The following is a 26,806-nucleotide window of genomic DNA, read 5'->3' as shown; positions in this document are numbered from 1 at the left end:
CCGCGACCAGCTCTCTTCCGCGCTCAGGGCCGCTTCCGCGCGCTGCTCCGCCTCCGCCGCGACGCCATTGGACGCAGGCCCGCTCCAGCCCCGCCCTCCTCCGAAACCCATTGGCCGGACCGCGTCCTCTCCGCCCATTGGCTCGCTGTGGCGGGGGAGCCCGCCCTCCCCCTCTCGCCATTGGCCACGGGCGGACGAGCGCTTGGGTGCGGTTCCTCGGGGCGGAGCCCTCGGCGTCAACAAACGGCGGTCGCCTCCGCTGATAGGCCCGGCTCGTCCCGCCTCGCTTGGGGCTTCGGTTGGGCGTCTCCATTGGGCCTGCGGGAGGGAAGGCGGGGCGTGGCGGGGTCAGGGGTCTCTTGCCCTCCCTCCCTTCTGGGCTTCCCATTGGAGGAGGAATGACGGGGGCCAAGCAGAGAATCCCGAGAAGCGAAGCGGCTGGTCAGGCTGGCCTTGCTTGGTCTGCTGCCAGGGGGGGGGGGGGGCTCGGCCCGGAGGAGGACCCCCGACCCAGGCGGGCCCGCCCTCTGGAATTCCCTGCTCTGGACCCCAAGACCCCCCCCCCCCCAGAAACATCACTCTGTTGTAAATAAAAACCTGCCCTTCTTCCCTTATGGGGTATCCAAGAGCCCATCGAGAGTCCTTACATAGGTTCCCTATTGGTAGGAGAAAATAACAGAGGCCAAGCAGAGAATATTGAGAAGCAAAGCAGCCAGTAAGCTTGATCTTTATTGATCTGTTGCAACAGGGTGCTCCCCTCACCCGCAGGAGAGGAAGAGGACCCCCCAAAATTGCTGTGCAAGAGCTTATAAAGACTTTTGAAATTGCCACCCTGAAGATCAAGCCCACCCCCAGAAACATTATGCATACATCACAGAAGGGGTGTAACCTAAGACCACCCCTCAGATACATCCCACCTACATCACAGAAATTTTAATGTTGTTTTTCTCCTGTCACAGTTTATCTCCTGTCTGGCAGGTTACTTGATTGGATTGCCTGGGGAGCCTGGCCATTCTTTTGTAGTGGTAAAATACTTAGTTCCTGGGCTGGTCACAGGCTCACGCCCTTTTCAAACACAGACATACCCTTAAGACAGGATTTGTGAAGGAAAAGACAAGGGGGAGGCTTTTCCAGTTTGACCTTGCAGAGAAAAGATTTGCTCAGTTTAGGAATCAAAATGGTTCCAGGTTGGTCTTCCTGTGCTGATCTATGTACGTGCTTGGTTGGTACACTTACGAACATTACCATATATCTAAGACCATAAAATTCCTATCACAGGTCAAGGGCAGAAAGGGGGGAAGGGCAGGTGGGATCCCCTCAAAGGGGCGCTCAGCCTCCAGGCCCAGAGGCAGGAAGCTCGGGGGGGGGGCGCCCTCAGGGAATGTTCATAAATGTACCAAGCAAACATGTACATAAATATATAAACCACATATCTGGAGCAGCAGTCCTAAAACCATTTTAAATCCCAAACTGACCAAATCTTTAAGCAATCACCATTTCAAAGGGTGACAGACTACCAGGAAAGGCAATCAGATAAGGCATTATCAGATAACCTGCCAGACAGGAAAAACAACAACACTCAGATTTCTGTTGTAGACGGCCTTTTCTGTGATGTAGGTATGATGTATCTGGGGGGTGGTCTTGGGTTACACCTGTGATAAGAATTTTAAGGTCTTAGATATATAAAATGTTCAGAAATGTACCAACCAACACATGCATAGATCAGCACAGGAAGGCCAACCTGAAATCATTTTTCATTCCCAAACTGGGCAAAGGTTTTCCCTGCAAGGAGGGTGTGCTGGTCACGGAACCTTCCCATTGTCTCAGGAATTGAGTAATCAGCATTTTAATGGGTGAGACTATCAGGAAAGGCAATCAGGAAAGGCAATCAGGAAAGGCAATCAGATAACCTAGGTAAAGGTAAAAGTACCCCTGCCGGTACGGGCCAGTCGTGTCCAACTCTAGGGTTGTGCGCTCATCTCACTTAAGAGGCCGGGAGCCAGCGCTGTTCAGAGACACTTCCAGGTCACGTGGCCAGCGTGACGAAGCTGCTCCAGCGAACCGGCACCAGAGCAGCACTCGGAAACGCCGTTTACCTTCCCGCTGGAGCAGTACCTATTTATCTACTTGCACTTAAGGATGCTTTCGAACTGCTAGGTGGGCAGGAGCTGGGACCGAACAACGGGAGCTCACCCCACCGCGGGGATTCGAACCGCCGACCATGTGATCGGCAAGTCCTAGGCGCTGAGGTTTTACCCACAGCGCCACCCGCGTCCCATATATCAGATAACCTGGCAGACAGGAAAAACAACATTCAAATTTCTGTTTTAGACCACCTGTTCTGTGATGTAGGTATGATGATGTTTGTGGGGGGTGGTCTTGAGCTCCAGGGCAGGGAATTTCAAAATGGCCCTATAAGGGCAAGCACACATGGTTTGGGGTCCTCCTCCTTCTCCTGCGTGTGGGGGGAGCCCCCTGTTGCAACAGTCAATAAAGATCAGGTTTACTAGCTGCTTTGCTTCTCAATATTCTCTGGTTGGCCTGTTATTTTCTCCTACCGATGGGGAACCTAAAAAGAGGACTCTACAAGGGCTCTTGTGTCTCCCATAAGGGAATAAGGGCAGATTTTGTTTACAACACCCCCTAACTATCATGGCTGTTAATTCAATTTGCATTCCGTCCTTCGCCGGGAGACAAAATGCAGGGCTCATCCAATTCCCAATAGACATGCAGGAGAGGCTAGGGAAAATAATAATATTTGTAATGGTTGATTGATTGATTAATAATAATAATAATAATATATTTATATCCCACCTATCTGGCTGGGATTCCTCAGCCACTCTAAGGGGGGCCTAGCAGACCCTCCACCTGGAGAGGAGTGGGGAGTAGACTCATTTGGCGCACATGACTCCCACCCCCCAAAAGAACCACGGGAGCTGTAGTTGAATCAGGGTGCTGGGAATTGTATCTCTTGTTACGGAAATTACAGGGGGGGCCCCCACATCTTTAAAGTTGTTACAATGTTACAAATATTTTGCCTGAATGTATCCTTTCGACTTGACAGCTCAGGGAAGATACCTAGCTTTATAAATTCGTAGAAAATCCACACTTTAACCGACTCTCCTCATTCCAACACCATTTTGGTCCTTAAAGAAAGGTGAATTTGGGCTCCACCTCTGTCCATGAACCAAGAAGCGGGAAGTCACTGTAGGCAGCAGGAATAGGGCATCCCACCATTATTCCCCAAGCGTGAGAGCACAGACAGGACCCCCCACCCAGGGAGTGACCAGGGGGCAACACTAGACAGTTGAGCAAGTCAGGTGTTCTGAAAGCCCATCTCCAGACTAGTCCTGAGGGCAAGGAGATGTCAAGAGTTTCATTGCTCTTTCTGTGACGGGGAGTTAAGAGGTGTTGGGAAAGGTGTGTGATAAAGGGACCTAATGTTGAACTGGTGTAACCCTTGTATGTTGTTGTTGTTGTTTAGTCGTGTCCGCCTCTTCGTGACCCCCTGGACCAGAGCACGCCAGGTACTCCTGTCTTCCACTGCCTCCCGCAGTTTGGTCAAACTCATGCTGGTAGCTTCGAGAACACGGTCCCACCATCTCGTCCTCTGTATACCCTTGTATACCCCTCCCCATTTGTGACATGCTAGTGATGTAGTGATGATGTATCAATGATGCCCCTCAAAGTGTATTCTGGGGGAAAGAGGGAAGGTTTAAAAGAGGATGTCCCTCCATGCTCAGGGTTCCTTACTACTGTGGCGACTGGCTGCGCAACAATAAAGATCACGGTCTACTGCAGGGGTAGGCAAACTAAGGCCTGGGGACTGGATCAGGCCCAATCGCCTTCTCAATCCGGCCTGCAGACAGTCCAGGAATCAGCATGTTTTTACATGAGTAGAATGTGTCCTTTTATCTAAAATGCATCTCTGGGTTATTTGTAGGGCATAGAAATTCGTTCATTTTTATTTTTCAAAATATAGTCCAGCCCTCCACAAGGTCTGAGGAACAGTGGACCAGCCCCCTGCTGAAAAAGTCTACTGACTGCTGTTTTGCTCCACATTACCTGGCTGGAACTTCCTTCTTTTACTGACCTCATGGACCCGCGGGGGACTCGCACCCTGACGAGCTGGGCTGTGGAGTAGACTTTCCCCCCAATTTTTTTCCCTTAACAACAGGCAGGAGGAACAGGAGAGGCCAGGGAGAGCCTAGCAGATCCTCCACCTGGAGAGGATGGGGGGGAGCAGACTCATTTGGCGCATGACTCCCCCCCCCAAAAGAACCGCGGGAGCTGTAGTTGAATCAGGGTGCTGGGAATTGTAGCTCTGAAACTACAGTTCCCCCCAATCCCGAATGCCAGTTTCAGGAGGGTGGGTGGGTTGTTCCAGCTCAGACCGCATGGCTGTAACAAGCTTTTATCATACTGATAATTTAGGAACTTTCACCACTGCAACTAAACCAAATTTCACTGCCTGTGTTGTACAACCAATGTGGGGGAAAGCACATGAATCAGACCTTTGGAGAGTTTGTAAGTAAACAATTATTAACTCACTAAACGTGTGGTATTTTTCTATGCTGTGGAAGAGGGGAACTTTGGAAGGAACTCGCAAGGGCATCTCTTAAAGGTCTAACAGCCGATATTTCCACACTTTACCTTGCTGCATGCTTTGTGATTTTAAATCTTTTCCGGGGTTCTCCCACCAAAGAGGACTTGCTCCAAACTTTTATCTTGCAATCCAGGAATTCTCCTTTGATATCCCTATTTCTTCCTTGCCACCAACAGATGGACCAGCCGTCAGACTTGGTAAAAGGCAGATTCCTATGTTAAGAACGTAAGCAGAACCTACTGGATCAGGCCAATGGCTCATGTGGCCAGATCCTGCCCTCCCCATGGCCAAGCAGATGCCCAGAATGGGAAACCCACAAGCATGACCCAGACACTAGAACCGTCTGTCCTCCCCTGGTTTCCAGCAACTGGCATATAGAAGCATTCCTGCCTCCATGAATTTGTCCAATCCTCTTTTAAAGCACCTAGCAAGAAAGAGGCCTGGCAACACAGCGGAGAGGGGCACCCAGAAAATGCAGAGCAATAGCAAGAGATTGGGTCTAGCACCAGAGCAAACTGTGGGATGTGATATGTAAGCAGCAGTCAAGTACAACATTCCTTGTTTTCCTAGAGTGGACATGCGAGGGGATGTTTGGTCCAGCCAGTTGAAAACTTCCTGTTTCCTCCTGGCCTAGAGCATCCTTCCTCTTGCATGTGACTAGAGGTGGCCGTGACCTTACCTGTCCAGGTAACAAAAGGACAAAGGCATGCTGCCACTCTCTTTCTTTGACTTCCTCCATCATTGTAACGGAACGGGTTACTTCCGGGTTTTGGCGCTCACGCATGTGCAGAAGTGCTAAATTGCGCTTTGCGCATAAGACCAAATTGTGACCTGCGTGCGCGCAGACACGGCACTGTGGGTTACGAACGCTGCGGGTTGTGAACGTGCCTCCCGCACGGATCACGTTCGCAACCTGAGCGTCCACTGTATATACTTTGTAACTAAGTCTGCCTTCAGGGATCCAACTGTGAACTGATGATGTGAGTAAACGTCTTTTATTGACTTTACACAAGACTGCCGTGTGTTTATTCTTTTAAGAGGGACAAAAGGGAACTTACCAGGAACCTAATAGTGAGAGGCTTACACAAGCCTGCAACCAGCTATCCACTCTGCATTTAAAAGGGGAATGTATAACTCTGCTAAGTTAAGGAACTTGCTAGCACAAATTAGGAAGGATGTTAATAAACAATATATCCTCTCCTGCCTCCCTGAACATTCCCACACAGTGGGGGTTGAACTACAACCTTAATCCACTTCAGGGAGCCTAGCCAATGGGCGTTATAGTCCCAGCCACATCTGGAGGGCCACTGGGTCCCCGTGCCTGTTCTGCCTCCGCTAGCACACTGCCATGGAAACCTGGCAAAGAAATGGGATCCCAAAAGACAGGTTTGGTTGCAGCCAGGGTCTAGGACCACTCCGTTCCCCTTTATTGGACACCAAGGGGGCACAGCTCACGCTTTCCCCATTGGTCAAGGCCATGGAATGACCAGGATCTGTACCGGGAGCAGAAAGAGAGCTACTAATCTCTGTGCTACTGGACATGGGTGAAGTCTGAGCAGCAGATACCTGCAGCCCCGTTGGAAGAACACCCATCGTGGTGCGTGGGGGATTCGTGGCTTCCCGAGACTGGACGTGGTGGGGACCCACACGAAGAGGCAACAAGCAAGCTGATCGCTGGATCTCATGCAACCAAGATCTAAGCTCTTTTACAAATTGGTCTCTGTTTGAAAAACACAGTTCTTCAGAAAGATTTACAGCCAAACAAAATGAGAGAATGCAAAATCCCAAATTCTCCAGTTTTTTGGCGGTTCTTTTTCTATACAAGACAAAGAAAAAAAACTTATTTAAAGCAATTACAGTATCTTACAGGCTTCTGAACGGTTAGGGGAGGCCGAGGGGGATGCGGAAGCGTCAACAGATAAAAGTGCACCAGCGCCAGGAGAGGCACCGTGGAGACACACCCGGGGCCAGGGAGGCCGGATCGGGCCCAGTCTCAGGCTGGAAACGTTACGAGATTGGGAAAAGCTGCCCCAGAACGGTCCGCTCACAGGCACGACGATTAATCTGAGCTCCTCCAGGCCTTGGCTAGGGAGCACGCCGGCCCCGGACGGATCAAGCATGCGGCTGGATGTGGGGCAGGGAGCATCTTGACACCAAGTCCTGGGGCTGAGAGAGGTTTGGGGACCGGTGCCAGCTGCACGTGGGACTGTCTTCCTCTGGACAAGGGTCACGTTTTAAAGTTTGGGTTTTCAAATCTCCAAGGTCACCAATCACTGCAGCTAGAGCTGGGAGGGACCCAAAGGGTCCCCACCCCCCTGAAGAATGTACAAAGCACAGCCCCCAATTTTGGCCCCTGGCTGGCAAGAGCCTCCCCATTCCCCACCTGGTCTCAAAGCTCGGGCTGGAAATGGAGGCGGTTATTGACTTGTAGGAAGGCGTTTCACACTGGGAGGGAGAGCTTGAGGGGGTCGCTGGCCGTCCTGGGAATGGGACACACTGGGCAGGAAGGCCATAGGTCAGTGGTCAAGCACCCGCTGTGGCTACAGAGAGCCTGTCTGAAATCTCAAGGGAGCCACGGTCGGTATCCAAAATACGGATGGAGCTAGCTGGACCAGGGGTACGACTTCAGCATCTCCCTGAGCTCCCAGGGGAAAAGGATAGGAGCTGCTGACCCTAACCTGCCCCCCCCCCCAGAGCTGCACAGCTGGCTTCCAAGACAGATGTTGCCTTTCCGTTTCCTCTCTGCACTGAATGGGAAGAAGAGCTGGAAGCCAGGCAGGCGGACTTGAAATCAAGGGGGACAAACAAGGGTCAGGGGCGAAACATCCAGCTTGAAAAACCCTCACCAGGACCGGTCCAGCCTCTGCAGCCCAAAAGACCCAGAGAAACTCCCTTCCCTCTCTGGCTGACCTCATCATAGGGAACCCAGGGGTCATCTGGTCCAACCCCTGACAAGGCAGGAATCGCAAGATAAAGGATCCGAGACGGTCTCTACTCTCCGAGGGCGCAGGCAAAGCTGATGTGCTGTTCTGGGGCAGAGGCTGCCTGTTGGAGGCCTCCTGGGGCCTCCGCTCTGGCTGGGGAACAGCTCCCCCCCCCCCGCACCTCCTGGGGCCGTCTCCAGGTGCAGTTCCTGACTCTGCTGTTTATTGCATAAAAGCACACCTCCATGCCGTGATGGGTAAGCCCCCTCCCTGAGGTGCCCCTCCCCAATAGCAGAAGTCGTGATGGCAAGGGATATGGCTTGTTAAGAGCAGTGCCAAAGCGGTGCCCGCGGGCTCCCCCCCCCCCTTGTGCTGCTGACGTGAGTTTGTGCTCCAAAGTCCGGGTGCCGTTTGCGCCTCCTTTGCGGGCCCTTCCTTGGAAGCTGGAGCCCGTTCTGTCTCGGATGCCCCCCCCCCCCGAAGCCCCAAAGATGAGGCAGTGGGAGAGGCAGAGCCCCAGGTGGCTTTGGAAAAGGGGGGAGCAGGCAGCCTCCCCCCTCGGCCCCTTCACTCTCCGCCTCTCGAGGGACGCAGAGGAGGTTTCTGTCCGGAGGGCATCGGAACGGCACGCAGAGAGAGGCGCAAAGGCAACTAGGGGGCAGATGGCTTCGCGAGGGAGATGGGAGCAGAGCCAGACACAGATGGGAAACTGGCCAGGGGCCGACACACACACACAGCACCCCAGACGAGACGTTTTTCCGGGTGGGGGCAGGGGAGCGGCGTGGGGTCATCTCTGGACTTGAGTAATGCGTTGAATGCAGTTCCTAGGAGTCTGATTGCTGACGAAGCAGGCGGCGAGGCGGACGCAGGCAGGGGGGTCTGGAGCGATGCCCCCACAACTGCCCCCCAACTCTCACAAAAAACTGCCCCCACTGGAGCAAGTTTTGTTGCTGATCGGAAGACGAGAAACTGGAAGGAGAAATTCTTGCAGAGAAAGCAGAAACAGCCGGTCCCCACCTTTGACACACCTCCCTTGAGGGCCGTTGTCAAGGAGTCACTTTGAGCTCCCGGGGAGGGATGGGGGGGCGAGCTGCCTCTTCCCGCTGGTGGCAGCAAAGGGGGGGCAGCCCTTCACAACACCCCCCCACACTACCGTGGCGCTTGGCCCTCGCCTGGCCTGCCTCTGCTTCTGCCTGGCACGGGTCCCCTTTGGAGGACTCTGCAGACATTTTGGAGCGTGGGGGGGGGGAGAATATGAAAAGGGGGGGTCCCTGGACACAGATTGGACAAAAGCAGAAGATGTGACTCCGTGGTTGACGGGGGCGCTGTTTGTTCCTGGGCACCAGCCATGGGAAAGCAGAGCAGCCTCCTGGGCCCCACGCGTCCGCCAGGGTCTCTTGGGTGCCTCTTGGCAGGAGCAAGGGTGGCAGGCTGTGGGGACCCTCTGGGGCACCAGCTCCCCCCTCTGTGCTGGTGGAGCCTCACCCCCCAGCAATTCACTGTCTCTACAGTCTTGGCTGGTTCAGATACAGAGGGAGCAGGCACCCCCCCACACCTCGGGGCCCCTGGAGTGCCTTGGCGCCCAGCCGTGGCCCCCCCAAAGACCCCCAGAGTCTGCCCCAGGAAGCTCTCCTCCTCGCGTAGGCCGAGGGCCACGGGGACCGTGGGCCCAGAGTGTCCGGCGGCGCCTCCTTCTCCGGGGGTTCCTCACAGCAGCCTCGCGGCCCTGCGGCCAGAGGGGCAGCCTCATTTCTTGCGGCCCGAGGTACTGGCCCTGCGGTCAGCGTCCCGATGTTTGGGGTTGCCCTCGTCGGTGGAGGAGGTGGTCAGCAAGGCCTGGCTCCAGCGGGCGATCTCCGCGTGCTCCGCGATGGAGGCGGTGAGGGCCTCCAGCCAGGTCTTCAGCTCCTCCTGAAGGAAGGAAGGAAGGAAGAGGGAAATTTCTATCATATGTGGTGGACTTGCAGTAAAGTAAAAACCTTCTGGGCTCTGAGATACAGTGGATGCTCGGGTTGCGAACGTGATCCGTGTGGGATGCACGTTATAGCGTTTGCAACCTGCATCTGTGCGTCTGCGCATGTGTGGGTTGTGATTTAGCGCTTCTGCACATGAGCGACCACCAAAACCCAGAAGTAAGCCGTCCCGGTACTTCCAGGTTTTGGTGGTCCGTAACCTGAAAAAACTCAACCTGAAGCAGCTGTAACCCGAGGTATGACAGCATCCCAGTTTGCAACCTTTTTTTGGATTAAAGGTAAAGGTAAAGGGACCCCTGGACGACTCTGGGATTGTGGCACTCATCTTGCTCTATTGGCCGAGGGAGCTGGCGTACAGCTTCTGGGTCATGTGGCGAACCAGAGCAGTGCACGGAAACACTGTTTACCTTCCCGCCGGAGCGGTACCTATTTATCTACTTGCACTTTGATGTGCTTTCAAACTGCTATGTGGGCAGGAGCAGGGACCGAGCAACACTCCGTCACGGGGAGCTCACTCCGTCACGGGGATTCGAACCGCTGACCTTCTGATCGGCAAGTACTAGGCTCTGTGGTTTAACCCACAGCGCCACCTGCGTCCTGATTTTTTGGATTGGAATGGTTTGTATGGGCCTAAAATGGTTGAAGAACACCACAAAATGGATGCTGTTGAGGAACTATTAATGAACTGTGTTGATCCAAGAGCTAATGGAATGAGCACGTTCTGGCAAAAACAATATGATATGAATGGTACATGCAAGGAGGCGTATAATACTGGCTATACAACACTAGTCTCAAACAATGCCAGGAGCTACACAACACCAGGGTCAAACAAGAAGAATCATGAAATGCCAAGAACATGCCAAGAACAAGAAGGACTGCCAAGATTCAGATGAACAGCAAGAAAAGATGAGACTTCTCAGATTGGCGTGTGTGCCAGAGGCAGACAGGATCCCGCTATCTCATCACCCAAAACTCTGACTGAAACTGATCTCTTCAGTGAAGAGTGGGGGTGAGTATGGGAGATGAAGGGCTGGGTGTCTGCTTGAGTCCATATTCCTTGTCTTGACATGTGAATTACTTGTGAATCAATAAAACAATCTCATAGAGAAAATCCAATACTGGTTGTCTGAGGTTGACTTGTGCCTTCCTAGGGTCTACTGGGTCTCAGATATGCTAAACACCTCAACAGATTAAAAGGACCTATTTGGTCATAACATTATCCCAACTTCTCAATTAGCCCTTTTATCTATATGGGACAAGAATGACATAAGGAAGACTTAAAAAAATTCCCTTCAGTAGCACCTTAGAGACCAACTAAGTTAGTTATTGGTATGAGCTTTCGTGTGCACTTCTTCAGATACCTGAATGCACACGAAAGCTCATACCAATAACTAACTTAGTTGGTCTCTAAGGTGCTACGATGGATTTCTTTTCTTTTGTTTCGACTATGACAGACCAACACGGCTACCTCCCTGTATAAGGAAGACTTGATAGTGTACCTGCTTAGAGTAGTTAGAATGACCATTGCACAGTTTTAGAAAAATTGAGATGGGGCCAATCTTCCTACTTGCTACACTAAAGTGGAAAACTAACAGCTGAGGGTCTTCAGGGGCTAAAGGAAAAGGGACGGTTTTCTACCTTTTTGGGGATCTGACCTTATTTCATTTGTAAGCCAGGAGGAACATGGCCTGCGATCCCCTTGGCTCACAAATGAATAGGATTGATGCAGTGACTAAGGGCATCTGAATCAGTTAATTACATTGCCTTGATATCACAGGATCCCTGTTTCATAACCCTGCCTTGTTTAACTGCTCTGTCTCTGCTCTGGGACCCCTGGACAGTTAAGTCCAGTCGAATTCGATTTTGGGGTGTGGCGCTCATCTCCGCTTTCAGGCCGAGGGAGCCGGTGTTTGCCCGCAGACAAATAATCATATATGGGATACGTATATTGCTGCCAGATCCTGTTTGATAACACTGTCTTTTGCAGGATTTTGTATGAACTTTTTTTGGAAAAATAAATAAATTTAAAAGCACCCTTCTGAGAGAGAACCAAGAGCTCACCTCGTCCTTGGCCTGCAGGAGGAACTCGCCACCTTCGCTAGTCCTGGAAGAGAGGAAGAAGCAGCCGTTAGGGAAGTCAAGAACAGAGGAATAGCCTTGGGCTGGATCCGGCCAGCGGCCCTCCTGCGCTTCACTGCCATTCAGGGGCAACTATGGAACTCCTTGCCACAAGAGACAGCGATGGCCAGCAGCCTAGATGGCTGTAAAAGAGAATGAGGCAAGTTTAGGGAGGAGGAGGAGGAGGAGAGGGCCATCAATGGCTCCCGGGCACAATGGCTGTGCACTGAATCTCCGTTGCTGGAACCACAAGAGGGAAGAGCGCAGTCGTGCCCAGATCCTGTTTGCAGGCTTCCCATGATGGGTCTCTGGTTGCCCCCCGTGAGAACAGGACGCCGGGCTACATGGGCCAATGGCCTAATCCTGCAACCAGGCTTTCCTTAAATTCTTATGGAACCTCCAGGTCCAGAGGCAGTCTATCTTGATTCCTAGGTTCTTTGGGGCATTTGATCACTGAGAACAGGATGTTGGGCTCGATGGGCCCCTGTGTTCTGACGTACTGCTGCCCCCCCCCCTTTTCTGAATGCTTTATTGGTTGAAAACTTTATAGTAGAAATGTACAATAGATGTTACAGGCAAAATGAGACATAAAAAATAATGATTCATTCTTTAACTAATACTTGCTTTGTACATCCATCTGTGATTAATTTTGACAAGGCCTCCCATCTTCCACTTGCGTTCCCGAATTAAATTCCTTAAATATGCACTTAAACTTTGCTTTCTACATGTTATTTAACTTACTACATATTCTATTTCACAAAATTGTCCTATTTACACACCAAAGCTCAATCAAGACCTGCCAATAGATTGATCTTTTGACAATGTTCTTTTACACAGACTCTGTATGTATCCCACTCTGATAATCTCGCCAGTTCAGCGTACTTTCTTATCTTGTTTTGCCAGTCTAATTTAGAATATCCTCTCCCTTCCAGCCTTTTGCGATTAGAATTCTGGCAGCAACTGTAACATACATACAGACTCTCCTGAACTTTTTGGGGATTTCATTACCCATAATTCCTAGCAGGAGGCTTCAGGTTTCTTAAGGAAGGAGCATTTCCACATTTTCTTCAGCTTGTAAATCATTTCCCAAAATTGTCTGATCTTTTCACAGTTCCACCACATGTGGATCCATGTGCCTTCAGCCTCCCTGCATTTCCAAGAAGTGTTTGTCCTAGATCTGAACATTTTGGCCAGCTTAAAAAAAGGTAAAGGACCCCTGACAGTTAAGTTCAGTCGTGAACGACTCTGGGATTGCGGTGCTCATCTTTACTGCCAAGGGAGCCGGCATTTGTCTGCAGACAGTTTTTCCGGGTCATGTGGCCAGCACGAACCAGAGCAGTGCATGGAAACGCCGTTTACCTTCCCGCCGGAGCGGTACCTATTTATCTACTTGCACTTTGAGGTGCTTTCGAACTGCTAGGTTGGCAGGAGCAGGAACTGAGCAACGGGAGCTCACCCTGTCGCGGGGATTTGAACCGCCGACCTTCTGATCGGCAAGCCCTAGGCTCAGTGGTCTACACCACAGCTCCACCCGAATTAAGTTGGCTAGCTTAAGAGGCAATAAATGCCACCTGTAAAGCATTTTCTTTTAAATCATAACATGATGTAAATCTGATGTCCTCCTTCCAAAGCCTCTCCCAACTTTTCATGCAATGTACTGCTGCCTTCTGACCTCCTTGCTGGCCTGGGGAGAGCCTGTTCCCCTCGCCTTCATTCCGCACCTTGGTTCCCAGGAGGGGCACCATCTGTGCCCTGCCCCTGGGCGCAGCCAGGAGGGGCTCCCTTGTCTCCAGCCCCTTGCCCAGCAACCCCCCCCCCATTCCTTGGGGGCCTGCTTGCCCCCTTTGGAGGGAAGGAGCACAGCCCTCACCCAGGGCCGTCTTTAGCAGATGCGGCACCGGGGTGCAAATATCTGCCCAGCGCCAAATGACAACAGATAGTGTTGGGGTGGCCTTAGCTGCGCACTGCCAGCCATCGGGGGGGGGGCGCAACTCTCCCCCGTGCCGCTGCAGGAGAGCAATCCCCGCAGAGGCTTGGGAATGTGAAGTTGCGCCCCTCCCAAGCCTCCTCAGGAGGAGAGCAAGCCCCACAGAGGGGCTCATATAGTTGGCAGGGCGTAGCTTCCATCCCAAACCTCTGTGGGGATCGCTGTCCTCCCGAGGAGGCTTGGGAGGGAAGCTGCACGCCTGCCAGCCTTACGGTTGGCGGGGCACAGCTGGCGGGAGTGCAGGAAAAGGGGAGGCCGCTGGCAAAGCCGCGCAGCTCCCCCAATTACTGGGGCACCCCTGAGAGGCCGGCGCCCTGGCGCGACGCCCCACTAAGCTCTGCCCCCGCCCCCCCATATCCCAGGCAGGAGGCTCACTTGATCCTCAGGACGTTTTTCTTCTTCTTGTAGGCGTTGGCCACCTCGCTGGTGGCGTTGAGGAGGCTGAGGAGGGGCTCGTTGGCGTGGGTGCTGCCCGACTCCCGTCCCTTGGAGTCCTTGTAGAAGCCCAGCTCCCCCTTATTGAGGACGCAGAAGAGATTGATCCAGGACCTGCCAGAGAGAGAGAGAGGAAGCCGGCCGGGGTCAGCCCACCCAGGAGCCCCCCACCCCCACAAGTGGGGAGAAGATGTTCGGGGGGGGAACACCTGCTTGGCACGCAGAAGGTCCCAGGGTTTGAGCCCCTCAAATTCCTGTTGCAGACCACCTCTTTCTGTGATGCTCGTGTGATGCTTTTGGGCGATCATTGGCTAAGAGGCCGGGCAATTGCTAAAGTCTTTAAATAAAGAAATATTATAATAATACAGTGGTACCTTGGTTCTCAAATGCCGAAAACCCGGAAGTGAGTATTCTGGTTTTCGAACGTTTTTCAGAAGCCGACTGTCCAATGCAGCTGTCAGCTATTGTTTCTGGGGCGCCTGCACCAATCAGAAGCTGCGCCTTGGTTTCCGAACATTTTGGAAGTCAGACGGACTTCCACAATCAATTAAGTTTGGCACTTTTGTGTTTACATTTTGCATTTTTGCTTTTGAGGCTTTTCTGGTTAATTTGTTTTTGTGCCTGTGTGGAACCCAGTTTAGCTACTGATTGATTGACTGTGCGACTGTGGGAATGGATCAAAGCCCCCCATCCAAACAAGGACTATCATCAGTGCAGGTAAGGGGAAAAAACACAATACTGCCTTATTTATTTTATAGTACAGTACATTGATTCTTGTTAAATAGTAAAATTCATGTTAAATTGCTGTTTTAGGGGTTGCTTTTAAAAGTCTGGAACGGATTAATCCGTTTTGCATGACTTTCTATGGGAAAGCGCACCTTGGTTTTGGAACGCTTTGGTTTCAGAACAGACTTCCGGAACAGATTAAGTTTCAGAACCAAGGTAACACTGTAATGATAATGATAATGATGATAATGATAATGATAATGATAATGATAATGATAATGATAATGATAATGATAATGATAATGATAATGTTCCTGCCAGCACCCTGGCTGCAGCCTTCTTCACCCATTGAAAGCAGAAATCCACCCCCCAAAGCCCCACCAAAGCCAAGCAGAAGCCCCTGGAACTGGGGCCACGTCTGCCCCCACAGCCCAGCTGTGCCCACTTGCTTTGCCCTCCCTAGGGCCCTCGGGACCGGCCCCGGGCGGGGAGGGGGCTGGCAGGAGCCCCCCCCGCGACTCACCTGTTGGAGGCCTTCTTGTTGGGCCCCTCCAGCTCCAGCTTGCGGAGGAGATAGCCCTCCTGCTGGACGGTGTGGGTGGGGGGCGGCGGGGGTGGGGCGCTGGTCTGGGCGGGGGCCGAGCGGGACCGGCGCGCCTCCCCCGGCGGGGCGTTGGGGTCCTTGGGCCGGGGCCTCCGGCGCGGCTTGGGGCGGTCTCGGGCACGGGGGCGGTCGGGGCGGGGTGTCCGGTCGGGCAGCATGTCCAGCCCGTTGGGCAATCGGGCCGGAGACTCCCTCTCACGAGGCTGTGGGGAAAGAGAGAGAGAGACGCTTGGACGTCTCGGGGGCCAAGATGGCGGACCCCCAAGGAAGGTCTCGTTACCCAGGCCCCCGCAGACATGATGTGAGCCCAGGAACCCATGGGTGGCATAGCCAGGGCCTGGGTGGGCACAGCAAAAAGGGGGGACGGACTCACCGTGGCCGCTGCTGGTGTGGTTGCCGGCCCCGTGGACTCCTTCTCCTGCAGCTGCTCCACAATGTCTGCCAACGTCGCCTTGCTGCGGGTGACCAGGAAGAGTGTCAGAGGGGCTGCCCCCCGGGAGATTCAGGAGGGCTGCGTCCCAGAACTGGGAGGGGAGAGGGACCAGGCCAGGCTTTCCAACATCCACATGCAGCCACTGGGAGAAATCATCGGGGGTTTGGGTTGGGTGTTCATCAGTATGCAGATGACACCCAGCTCTACCTCTTTTTCAAATCAGAATCAGTGAAGGCAGTGAAGGTCCTTTGTGAGTGCCTGGAGGCGGTTGGAGGATGGATGGCGGCTAACAGATTGAGGTTGAATCCTAACAAGACAGAAGGACTGTTTCTGGGGGACAGGGGGTGGGCTGGTGTGGGGGACTCCCTGGTCCTGAACAGGGTAACTGTGCCCGTGAAGGACCAGGTGCATAGCCTGGGAGTCATTTTGGACTCACAGCTGTCCATGGAGGCGCAGGTCAATTCTGTGTCCAGGGTAGCTGTTTACCAGCTCCATCTGGTATGCAGGATGAGACCCTACCTGCCCGTGGACTGTCTGGCCAAAGTGATGCATGCTCTGGTTATCTCCCGCTTGGACTACTGCAATGCGCTCTATGTGGGGCTCCCTTTGAAGGTGACTCGGAAACTGCAACTAATCCAGAATGTGGCAGCTACACTGGTGACTGGGAACGGCCGCAGAGACCACATAACACCGGTCTTGAAAGACCTACATTGGCTCCCGGTACGTTTCCGAGCCCAATTAAAAATGTTGGTGCTGACCTTTAAAGCCTTAAAGAGCCTCAAAGGCCCAGTGTACCTGAAGGAGCGTCTCCACCTCCATCGTTCTGCCAGGACACTGAGGTCCAGCTCCGAGGGCCTTCTGGGGGTTCCCTCTCTGCGAGAAGCCAAGTTACAAGGAACCAGGCAGAGGGCCTTCTCAGTGGTGGCGCCCACCCTGTGGAATGTGGCTGGGGGCACTGAGCTGCGCTTTCTCCCCCTGTGGCCCCCAGACCTGCCTACTTCGCCCCCCCTCACCCTCCTCCCTTGGGGCTCCTCACCCTCCTCCCTTGGGGTCGTTGCGCTGGGCCTCCTGCTCGCTGGACTCCTGCCTCTCCAGCCGCCTCTCGTGCCGCTCTCGGCCCGCCTGCCGGGGCGCCTCCTCGCTGGACTCCTGCCGCTCCAGCCGCCGCTCCCGCCTCTCCCGCCGCCGCTCTGGCTGCTCGTGGCGCGCCGGGGGCGCCTCCTGCTGCTCCACCGACTCCTGGCGCTCCAGCCGCCGCTCGTGGCGCTCCCGGTGGCGCTCCACGTGCGCCTCCACCCGCCCGCCCCCCTTGGTCTCCGCCGCCTCCGGCCGCGCGTCCGGTCGGCGGGCGTCTTCCTCCACGGCGGTGCCAGCCTTGCCCTCCCCGGGCCCCTTGGCCTCCGGCGCCTCCTGCAGCCGGTCGATCCTGGGCTGGAGGCGCTCTGGCTTCAGCTCGTGGCGGACGTAGCCCACCTTGGCCTCGCCGCGCTCGGGGGTCTCCGGCTTCAGCCCGTTGACCAGGGCCTGGGCCTCCCCCCGGCCGCGAAGCAACAGCAGCTCCTTCTCGTGGAGGGGCTGGCGCAGGAGAGACTTGTGGCCCAGATCCGCCGGGTCGGCGAAGACCTTGCGGCCCAGGAGAGGCGTGGGGGGCTGCTTGCTCTGCTCGGCACGCAGCTTCTCGATCTGGGGGCAGGGCAGAAAGGAGGGTCAGCTTGGGGGAAACTCGGGAGTTCTTCTTCTTCTTATTTATTGGCATACACATCTTACACATCTTACATATACAGTGGTGCCTCGCAAGACGAAAAGAATCCGTTCTGTGATTCTCTTCGTCTAGCGGTTTTTTCGTCTTGCGAAGCAAGCCCATTGAAGGATTAGTGGACTAGCGCTATTAGCGGCTATTAGCGGCTTATCTGCTGATCGGATCATCTGATAAGCGGCTTAGCGGCTTAGAAAAAGGGGGGAAGGAAAAAAAACCAGCAGGAACTCGCAAGACATTGTCGCCTTGCGAAGCAAGCCCATAGGAAATTCATTTTGCGAAGCACCTCCAAAACGGAAAACTCTTTAGTCTAGCGAGTTTTCCGTCTTGCGAGGCATTCGTCTTGCGGGGGACCACTGTACTCAATTCCATCAAACCTCCATTGGGGAAGGTTCTCAGGCAGGGTGGAAGGAGAAAGAACTTGCCCAGGTGAAGACCACCTGCTGGAAACCCTCCCACACCTGGTTCTTAATTGTAAACTATATGCTGATCTCCGCCAGCAATTTCTAGATCAACTCTGTATCCCCAACTGGAAACCAGAGTCGGAGATCATACATTTTCTATTACTGGGGAATGATCAGGAGCTCACCAAGCTAGTGGCTAAATATCTCTGTTTGGTTTTTTGTCGTCAAAATACACTGCAGACGTCTGATCTCCCTGGAGACCAAGAGATGCCTCGATAGACTGCTCTGCCCCCTTTCTTTTAGCAAATGTTTTGTGCCACTGGGGAAGTGGGAATTCTGCATTGATTTGTTTTGGATGTTTGTATGTGATGCCAATAAAAGGTTTGATGATGATGAGAATCTGAAACGTACGACCCCCCCAGGGTCATCTAGTCCTACCCCCTGCAACGCAGGAAATCCAGCTCAGGAATCCCTGCCCGGTGGCCATCTGATCTCTGCTTAAGAACCTCCCCCTTCCCCAAGGCGACATTCGCACCCGCTCCCTCCGCCGCCCGTACCGTGGTGAGCCGCCGCAGGGAGCTGAAGCGCTCCTCCCAAGCCGCGGCCGCTTTGCGAAAGGCCTCGTGGCGCCGGATCAGCTGCTCCACCTCGTCGACGCTGTTGCCCAGCTCCCGGCTCTTCAGCAGCGGCTCCTGGGCGGTCAGCCAGGCGTCGGCCACCACCGCCTCCTGGGCAAACTGGTGGACCTCCAGCACTGCGGGGGGAGACAGGGAAAGAGCTCAAGGCAAGAAGCTGGAAGCAGGCCGGGCACAAGACGGGCAGCCGGGGCAGCTGCTGAAAGGAGGGGCTCAGATATTCTCGGCCAGCTGCAAGTACCTCGAACACGGATCGTGAGTGGGTGTCACGAGGCTCAGGCGTGGGGGCTATTGGGCTTCTGTTTTCATTTTTATTCTGCATTTTGTGGTTTTATATCTTGGTTTTATTCTGCGAACTGCCCTGAGACCCTGGGCATAGGGCGGTATATAAAGTCAATTAATAATAATAATAATAATAATAATAATAATAATAATAATAATAATAAATGATGTTCCTGCCAGCACCCTGGCTGCAGCATTCTTCACCCATTGAGGGCAGGAAGCCACCCACCAGAGCCCCACAGAAGCCAAGCAGAAGCCCCTGGAACTGCAGCCAATCAGAAGCCGTGCCTTCGTTTCTGAACATTTTGGAAGTTGAATGGACTTCCAGAACGGGAAGTTATCTCCCGCTTGGACTACTGCAATTCGTGCTACGTGGGGCTGCCTTTGAAGGTGACCTGGAAACTGCAATTAATCCAGAATGCGGCAGCCAGACTGGTGACTGGAAGCGGCTGCCGAGACCACATAACACCGGTCCTGAGAGATCTGCATTGGCTCCCAGGATGTTTCCAAGCACAATTCAAAGTGCTGGTGCTGACCTTTAAAGCCCTAAATGGCCTCAGTCCTGTATACCTGAAGGAGCGTCTCCACACCCATTGCTCAGCCCGTCACTGAGGTCCAGCTCCGAGGGCCTTCTGGTGGTTCCCTCACTGTGGGAAGTGAGGTTACAGGGAACCAGACAGAGGGCCTTCTTGGTGGTGGTGCCCGCCCTGTGGAACGCCCTCCCACCAGATGTGAAGGAAACAAGCAGCTATCCTATCTTTAAAAGACATCTGAAGGCAGCCCTGTTTAGGGAAGCTTTTAATATTTAAAGCTGTGTTGTTTTTAACACTTGATTGGGAGCCGCCCAGAGTGGCTGGGGAAACTCAGCCAGATGGCCGGGGTATAAATAATAAACTATTATTATTATTATTATTATTATTATTATTATTATTATTATTATTATTATTATTCCATTCGACTTCCAAAGTACCACTGTACATATGTTTCAGTCAATAAATAAATAGTACGTGTTGACAGAGAAACATGGGACCAACTCCCCCCCCCCCCGCAAAAAAATATATGTGAGGATGGGAGTTGGGAGGGAAAGGGATGCCCCCCACTTCCCCCTGGGGGGCTACAAAGCAAACTGTGAGAGGAGGAACGGTTTTGTGGGGTGGATTTTCAGGGGGATATTTTTTGGGCATTGCACCCGGACTCACTTTGCTGCAGCCACTCCCAGTGCCTGTCCCATTTCTCCACCATCTCCTTCTTCTTGGTCATCAGCTTCTCTAGGTGGAGCTTGATCTGAAGTTGAAAGAGGACAAAGGGTCGTGTCTCTGCCCAGGCCTTGCCTGCCCCCCCCATTCCCAGCCCCCCCCCCCCGAGGATCCCATTCCCTCAGAAAAGATCTTTCCTCTCCGTCATACAACATGGTCCTGGAGTGCGGCAGAAGAGAGAAGGATGCCGCCCCCCCTTACCCCACTGCCCCATGGGCCCCCCTCTCCCGGCCACAGAGATGGGGCGGAGCCTACCTCCTCGGAGGCGGAGCTTTTGTTCATCACCAGCGTCTTGCCCAGGTCCACGCAGGAGGCGATGTTCTGGCTGTGGGTCTCAATCTCGCTCTTCAGGCCCTGGTGGTAGTTCATCAGCACTTCCACGGTGGAGACGTCCCTGTGGGGGAAGGGGGGGCAGAGATGATGCGAGAGGGAAGACCCCCTCCCCCCCCCGCTCACAAGAGTGGCCAGGGCCAGATTGAGGCTCCTGAAGGTCATGGGGCCCTTGATATGCCCAGCTGTCCTTTGTGAACAACAAATTGCCACTGTTTTTTGTGTTGAATACATGCTAGATGGTCATTTATGGCCCTCATAGGTATCTCAAGCCCTTTGCCCATGTTGCCCTGCAAGCAGTCCATGCAGAATGTCGGCACCCTATATATAGAAAGGAGCAAAGCAGGGATATTTGAGGGGGCAGACGAGCAGGCGGGGCCCAGGACTTACATCCCAGGAGCCTACACAACACAAAACACGGCTGCTGGATGTAGGTCTTATCTTATTTGTTTTTTATCTTATATTTTGGAAATGCACATCCATTTTTTTCCCTTTACATTTTTGGGGGCCCCCAAGAGAGTGGGGCCCTAAGCTAGAGCTTGTTGAGCTTAAATCCGGCCCTGGGGGTGGCTTTGACGTGTTGCCTGCCTCCAAGTCAGGGGTTCCCAAAGTGGGTGGTGGCACCCCGGGGGGGGGGGGGCCTGGATCTGATTCCCGCATGGCAGGTCGCTGGGCCAGAAGTCCTTTGGGTTACCTTCCAACCATTCCCTGGGGGAGCTTGGGGCCAGCAGAGGCGCACATGACCCCCAGCTGTTGAAAAGGCCAGGGCCTGGCAGTCCAGTAGGAGGCAAGAGGTCGCAGGGAGGAGATGCCCCCCCCCGCCTCCCACAAAGCTGTGCTCCACCCTGCTGCCCTCCGAGAGCTGGTGGGATGGCCCAGTAGACCTGAAGGAGCATCTCCACCCCCATCGTCCAGCCCGGACACGGGGGTCCATCTCCGAGGGCCTCCTGGCGGTTCCCTCCCTGCGAGAATGAAGCTACAGGGAACCAGGCAGAGAGCCTTCTTGGTGGTGGCGCCTGCCCGGTGGAACGCCCTCCCACCAGATGTCAAGGAGTTAAACAACTACAGTGGTGCCTCGCAAGACGAAAAGAATCCCTTCTGTGATTCTCTTCATCTAGCAGTTTTTTCGTCTTGCGAAGCAAGCCCATTGACGGATTAGCGGATTAGCGCTATTAGCGGCTTTTAGCGGCTTATCTGCTGATCGGATCAGCTGATAAGCGGCTTAGCGGCTTAGAAAAGGGGGGGGAGGGAAAAAACCAGCAGGAACTCGCAAGACATTGTCGTCTTGCGAAGCAAGCCCATAGGAAATTCGTTTTGCGAAGCACCTCCAAAACGGAAAACTCTTTCGTCTAGCGAGTTTTCCGTCTTGCGAGGCATTTGTCTTGCGGGGCACCACTGTATCTGACTTTTAGAAGACATCTGTTTAGGGAAGTTTTTAATGTTTGATGTTTTGTCACATGATGATAATGATGGGAGCCACCCAGAGTGGCTGGGGATACCCAGCCAGATTGGTGGGGTATAAATAATAAATTATTATTATTATTACAGTGGTACCTTGGTTCTCAAATGCCTTGATTCTCAAATGCCCAAAACCCAGAAGTAAGCATTCTGGTTTTTGAACATTTTTCGGAAGCCGAACGTCCGATGCGGCTGTCAGCTTTTATTTCCGGGGCGCCTGCACCAATCAGAAGCTGTGCCTTGGTTTTCAAACATTTCAAAAGTCAAAAGGACTTTTGGAAAGGATTAAGTTTGACACCCTTTGTTTTTGCTATTTATTTAGTGTTCTTGTTTTTGAGTTTTTTTCGCTTAATTTGTTTTTGTGACTGTGTGGAACCCAGTTCAGCTACTGATTGATTGATTGATTGATGTATTGCGTGACTGCGGAAATGGATAAAAGCCCCCCCCCCATCCAAACAATGACTATCATTAGCGCAGATCAGAAAAATAAATTCATGTTAATTTTTATCATCTACAATACTGTCTTGTTTATTTTATAGTACAGTACATGGATTATTGCTTTCATTTTAGGGATCCGTGGTCTCGTTAGATAGTAAAATTTAATGTTCAATTGCTGCTTCAGGGGTTGTTTTTAAAAGTCTGTAACGGATTAATCCATTTTGCATGACTTTCTATGGGAAAGCACGCCTTGGTTTTGGAACGCTTTGGTTTTGGAACAAACTTCCAGAACGGATGCAGTTTGAGAACCAAGGGCCCACTGTCTCCTTCTCCTCCTCCTCCTCCTCCTCCTCCTCCTTCTTCTTACCTGGGCTTCTCTCTGGTGCCGATCTGGGCGATGATGGTCTCCATCCAGGAGATGAGGTCCCGCGCCATGTTGGAGAAGCGGATCTTGTCGGTGGTGGTGGTGATCTGGAGGCGGCAGTCCTCGCACGACCCCAGCAGCTCCTTCCAGGAGCGCATCACCTCCTGCTCCTTGGTGGCAATGGCCTCCGCGTTCTCCCCGGCGTAGACCGTCCGCAGCTGAGCCGCCACCTCCTGCAGCTGCCGCACCTGGCGGGGAGCAGGGGGAGGTTAAGGGGGCAAGAGGGGGCTGGCTGCGCCCCTGGGAGGGAAGGGGGCAGGGCAGGAGCGGGTCTCCTAAGGGGAGTGGGCTGGGTCAGGCCAATGGATCCGGTCCTCACATTGCCAAATCCCCCATAGAACCTAGGAATTGGGACAGACTGCCTCTGGGCTTGGAAGCTCCGTCAGAAGGTGAGAAGACTCTGGATGAGGCCAAGGGCAGCCCATCTGCCCCAGCCTCCTGCTCTCCCAGTGGGAAGCCTCCAAGCAGGATTCAAGCGCCGGAGACCTTTCCCCCCCTTTCTGGCATTTGCAAGCGCTGCTGCCTCCAACTGCGGAGGGCAGAGCGGGGGAGAATTTAAGGTGTAATTCTTCTGCTGTAAGCAGGCAGAGCTTCCCCCAAAGCGTCCCAGGAACCGTCACGCACGGCTTGGGAAAAGGAGTCTCCTAAGAAGTCTCAGCGCCCTTAGAAAACTACAGCTCCCATAATTCTTTGAGGGAAGCCAGGACTGTTCAAAGCAGAGTCATAGTGAAGCTGACAATATAGGAAGAGCTTCTGGATCAGGCCAATGCTCCGCCTGGTCCAGCATCCCGGCCTCATGGTGGCCAAGGAGACGCCCAAAGGGAAACCCACCAGCAGCCGCAGATTCCAAGAGCAGCCGCCTCGTCCACCGCAGTGGATTCCAGCAACTGGGATTCGGAATAGTTGCTGCCTCCAATGGTGAGAGCAGAGCCACTGGGGGAAGAAGCCGTTTGTCCAATCCTGTTTTAAAGCCATCCAAGTCGGTGGCCATCCCTCACTCTTGTGGCAGCGAGTTCCATAGGCTAACTATTTGCTGCTTTAAACGTATGATGTGAATAATGACCAGTAGCTTTTTTACTGAGTATAGTGGGTAAAGAGATACCGAGACAAGATAAAAAACTGTTCATGTATGCAACAACTGCGGCAAGAATTTTGTTAACCCAAAAAATGGAAACAGCATGAAATACTAACAAAAGAAGAGGGGCAGATGAAATTGATGGACTTTGCAGAACTGGCGAAACTGGCGGGAAGAATCCGGAACCAGCAAGATCAAGCATTCCAAAAGGACTGGAATAAATTTATATTTATATTTGAAAAAGAAATGTAAGCAATTAACATCCCTAGAAGGGTTATCTGAAGATCTGTAAGATGAAATTAGTACCTATTCAGGTTGAGTAATGTAATATCTTAGGTAATGATATATCAAAAACAGGAAAGGAAGTGAAATGCAAAGATGCAGAATTTAAGTTTGTATACCACTAGACGGGAGGGAGAGAAGTCAATAGGCTCAGTTTGAGCCAAAGAGGTTTAAAAAGAAGATTTGATGTTACACAATGTAAAACTAATAAAAAAATGTTATAAACAAAATGAATAAATAAATGTAGGATGTGAATTAGTGATGTATGGAAGTGAGAGCTGGACCATAAAGAAGGCTGATCACCGAAGAATGGATGCTTTTGAATTCTGGTGCTGGAGGAGACTCTTGAGAGTCCCCTGGACTGCAAGAAGATCCAACCTCTCCGTTCTGAAGGAAATCAGCCCTGAGTGCTCACTGGAAGGACAGATCCTGAAGCTGAGGCTCCAAGACTTTGGCCACCTCATGAGAAGAGAAGACTCCCTGGAAAAGACCCTGATGTTGGGAAAGATGGAGGGCACAAGGAGAAGGGGACGACAGAGGGCGAGATGGTGGGACAGTGTTCTCAAAGCTACCAGCATGAGTCTGACCAAACTGCGGGAGGCGGTGGAAGACAGGAGGGCCTGGCGTGCTCAGGTCCAGGGGGTCACGAAGAGGCGGACACCACTAAACAGCAACAACAGGATTACACACCTCACACACACACACACACACACACACTCTGCCTCACCTGCGTCACCAGGACCTGTACGTCGTGTTCGAAGGAGCTGAGCATCCTCTGGAGGGTTCCGGCCGAGGTCTTGGCCTCGCGAGCCGTCACCTCCGGCAGGCGCTGCTTCTTCTCCTCGATCTGGGAGAGGACCTCCTTGCAGTCGCTGAAGAACTTGTGGAGCTCGTGGGAGGCGGCCAGCATCTGCGCCCGCGTCTCCATCAGCTCCAGCAGGTCGGCCCAGGCCTCGTTCACCCCGTCCTTCCACTCGGCGATGGTGGCGGCGTCGGCGTGGCCGTAGTCAATCAGCTCGTCCACCATCTGGTTGACGGCCGAGATCCGCTCGTTCCCCACGCTGCCCGTCTCGCTGGCAAACTCCGTGAACTTCTCCTGCAGCAGCTGCAGGGAAGCGGAAAGTGGTACGGTACAACGGCGGCTAGGATTTTACTAGCCCCAAAATGGAAAGAGGACAAGATGACGATGATAATAATCATAATAATAATACTAATTTTTTATTTATACCCCGCCCTTCCTGCTTTAAAAACCGGGCCCAGGGCAGCCAACAGCAAATATAAAACATTGATTAAAATGCGACTTAAAAACAGCATAAAATACAGCATAAATACAGCATCAATGTCAATAAAATTCAAGATACCAACAAAAGAAGAATAGCAAGTAGGGCGGTTCATAAAAAACTTTTTTAAAAAAATAAATGCCTGCTCCAAAGGCCTTATCTTACTACACTAGGGATTATATAGCTATATCTGAAATTTCATGCATATCAGTTAATATTTTGACCCTCCTCCTTGAAAATAGCTGTTTACTTGGCCGTTTTCCTATGTTGTGAAGGCTGAAATTTCAATTCAGTGGAAGAGGGTCAAGATATTAACTGATATGCATGAAATTTCAGATATAGCTATATAATCCCTAGTTTAGTATGATAAGACCTTTGGAGCAGGCATTTTCAAAAAAAAAGTTTTTTATGAACTGCCCTAACAGCAAGTCAACTTATGGCGAAACTCACAGGAAGACTCAAGTGACAATGGTAACAGAGACATTAAAAAAGTTTGGGAACTGTTCATGCTGTATCTACAGAAATACTGTAAAGAAATGGACTCATTAGCAGGATTTGAGGAAACACTTGCAATTAAGAAAAGAAATGTAAAGATGAAGAAAGAACAAGTTGGAAACTAATTAAGTGTCAGATATAATTGGAAAGAAAAATATGGTACAAATAAGTGATAAGAACATAAAGGTAAAGGTAAAGGTACCCCTGCCCGTACGGGCCAGTCTTGACAGACTCTAGGGTTGTGCGCTCATCTCACTCTATAGGCCGAGAGCCAGCGCTGTCCGCAGACACTTCCGGGTCACGTGGCCAGCGTGACAAAGCTGCATCTGGCGAGGCAGAGCAGCGCACAGAAACGCCGTTTACCTTCCCGCCAGTAAGTGGTCCCTATTTATCTACTTGCACCCGGGGGTGCTTTCGAACTGCTAGGTTGGCAGGCGCTGGGACCGAGCAGCGGGAGTGCACCCCGCCGCGGGGATTCGAACCGCCGACCATGCGATCGGCAAGTCCTAGGCGCTGAGGTTTTACCCACAGCGCCACCCGCGTCCCTGATAAGAACATAGGAGCATTTAATTAAAAGATTAACAAAATGGGAGAAAATAAATTAAGCGGAAGTAACAAACATGTAATGAACCAGAAGGAGAAGTTGAGGGAAATCATAGGATGGGGGGATATTTGAATTATTTTATTATTTTTCCTTTATATGATTGATGTGTGGAATATTAAACTGTAAAACTAATAAAATTTTAAAAAGAACATCGGGCTGGGGGGGACTGGACAGAGAAACTGCAAGGACTCTGTCCCCGAGATGCTGCAACTGTGCTGCCAGCGGAGCAGAGCTGAAAGAGAACGGCACTCTGTACATGCTCACTGCAGCTGAGCAAAAGC

General features: G+C 52.5%; 1 protein-coding gene across 3 annotated transcripts in view; it reads right to left on the bottom strand.

Moving 5' to 3' along the window:
• Positions 1-5,993: 5,993 nt before the first annotated feature.
• Positions 5,994-26,806, bottom strand: part of SPTBN4 (spectrin beta, non-erythrocytic 4) — a 92,174-nt gene continuing 71,361 nt past the window's right edge. For 2 of the 3 annotated variants that reach the window (XM_081200111.1, XM_081200112.1), the window contains exons 9-19: positions 24,874-25,251; positions 22,733-22,977; positions 20,395-20,533; positions 20,083-20,167; positions 18,524-18,720; positions 16,843-17,489; positions 15,747-15,828; positions 15,293-15,576; positions 13,984-14,157; positions 11,565-11,607; positions 6,309-9,441 (exon numbers count right to left, since the gene is read on the bottom strand). In XM_081200111.1, the coding sequence (XP_081056237.1) occupies positions 9,277-9,441; positions 11,565-11,607; positions 13,984-14,157; positions 15,293-15,576; positions 15,747-15,828; positions 16,843-17,489; positions 18,524-18,720; positions 20,083-20,167; positions 20,395-20,533; positions 22,733-22,977; positions 24,874-25,251 (2,439 nt within the window). In that variant the 3' untranslated portion in view covers positions 6,309-9,276. Of the gene's footprint in view, positions 9,442-11,564; positions 11,608-13,983; positions 14,158-15,292; positions 15,577-15,746; positions 15,829-16,842; positions 17,490-18,523; positions 18,721-20,082; positions 20,168-20,394; positions 20,534-22,732; positions 22,978-24,873; positions 25,252-26,806 lie in introns of all 3 variants that reach the window. The other variant, XM_081200110.1, reaches the window with a different exon arrangement.

This window comes from Podarcis bocagei (assembly GCF_964188305.1).
Source record: "Podarcis bocagei genome assembly, chromosome: 7".
In the NCBI taxonomy this organism is placed as follows: Eukaryota; Metazoa; Chordata; class Lepidosauria; order Squamata; family Lacertidae; genus Podarcis; species Podarcis bocagei.
The sequence above is the reverse complement of the archived record's forward strand: the minus strand, read 5'-3'. Positions and strand labels throughout refer to the sequence as shown.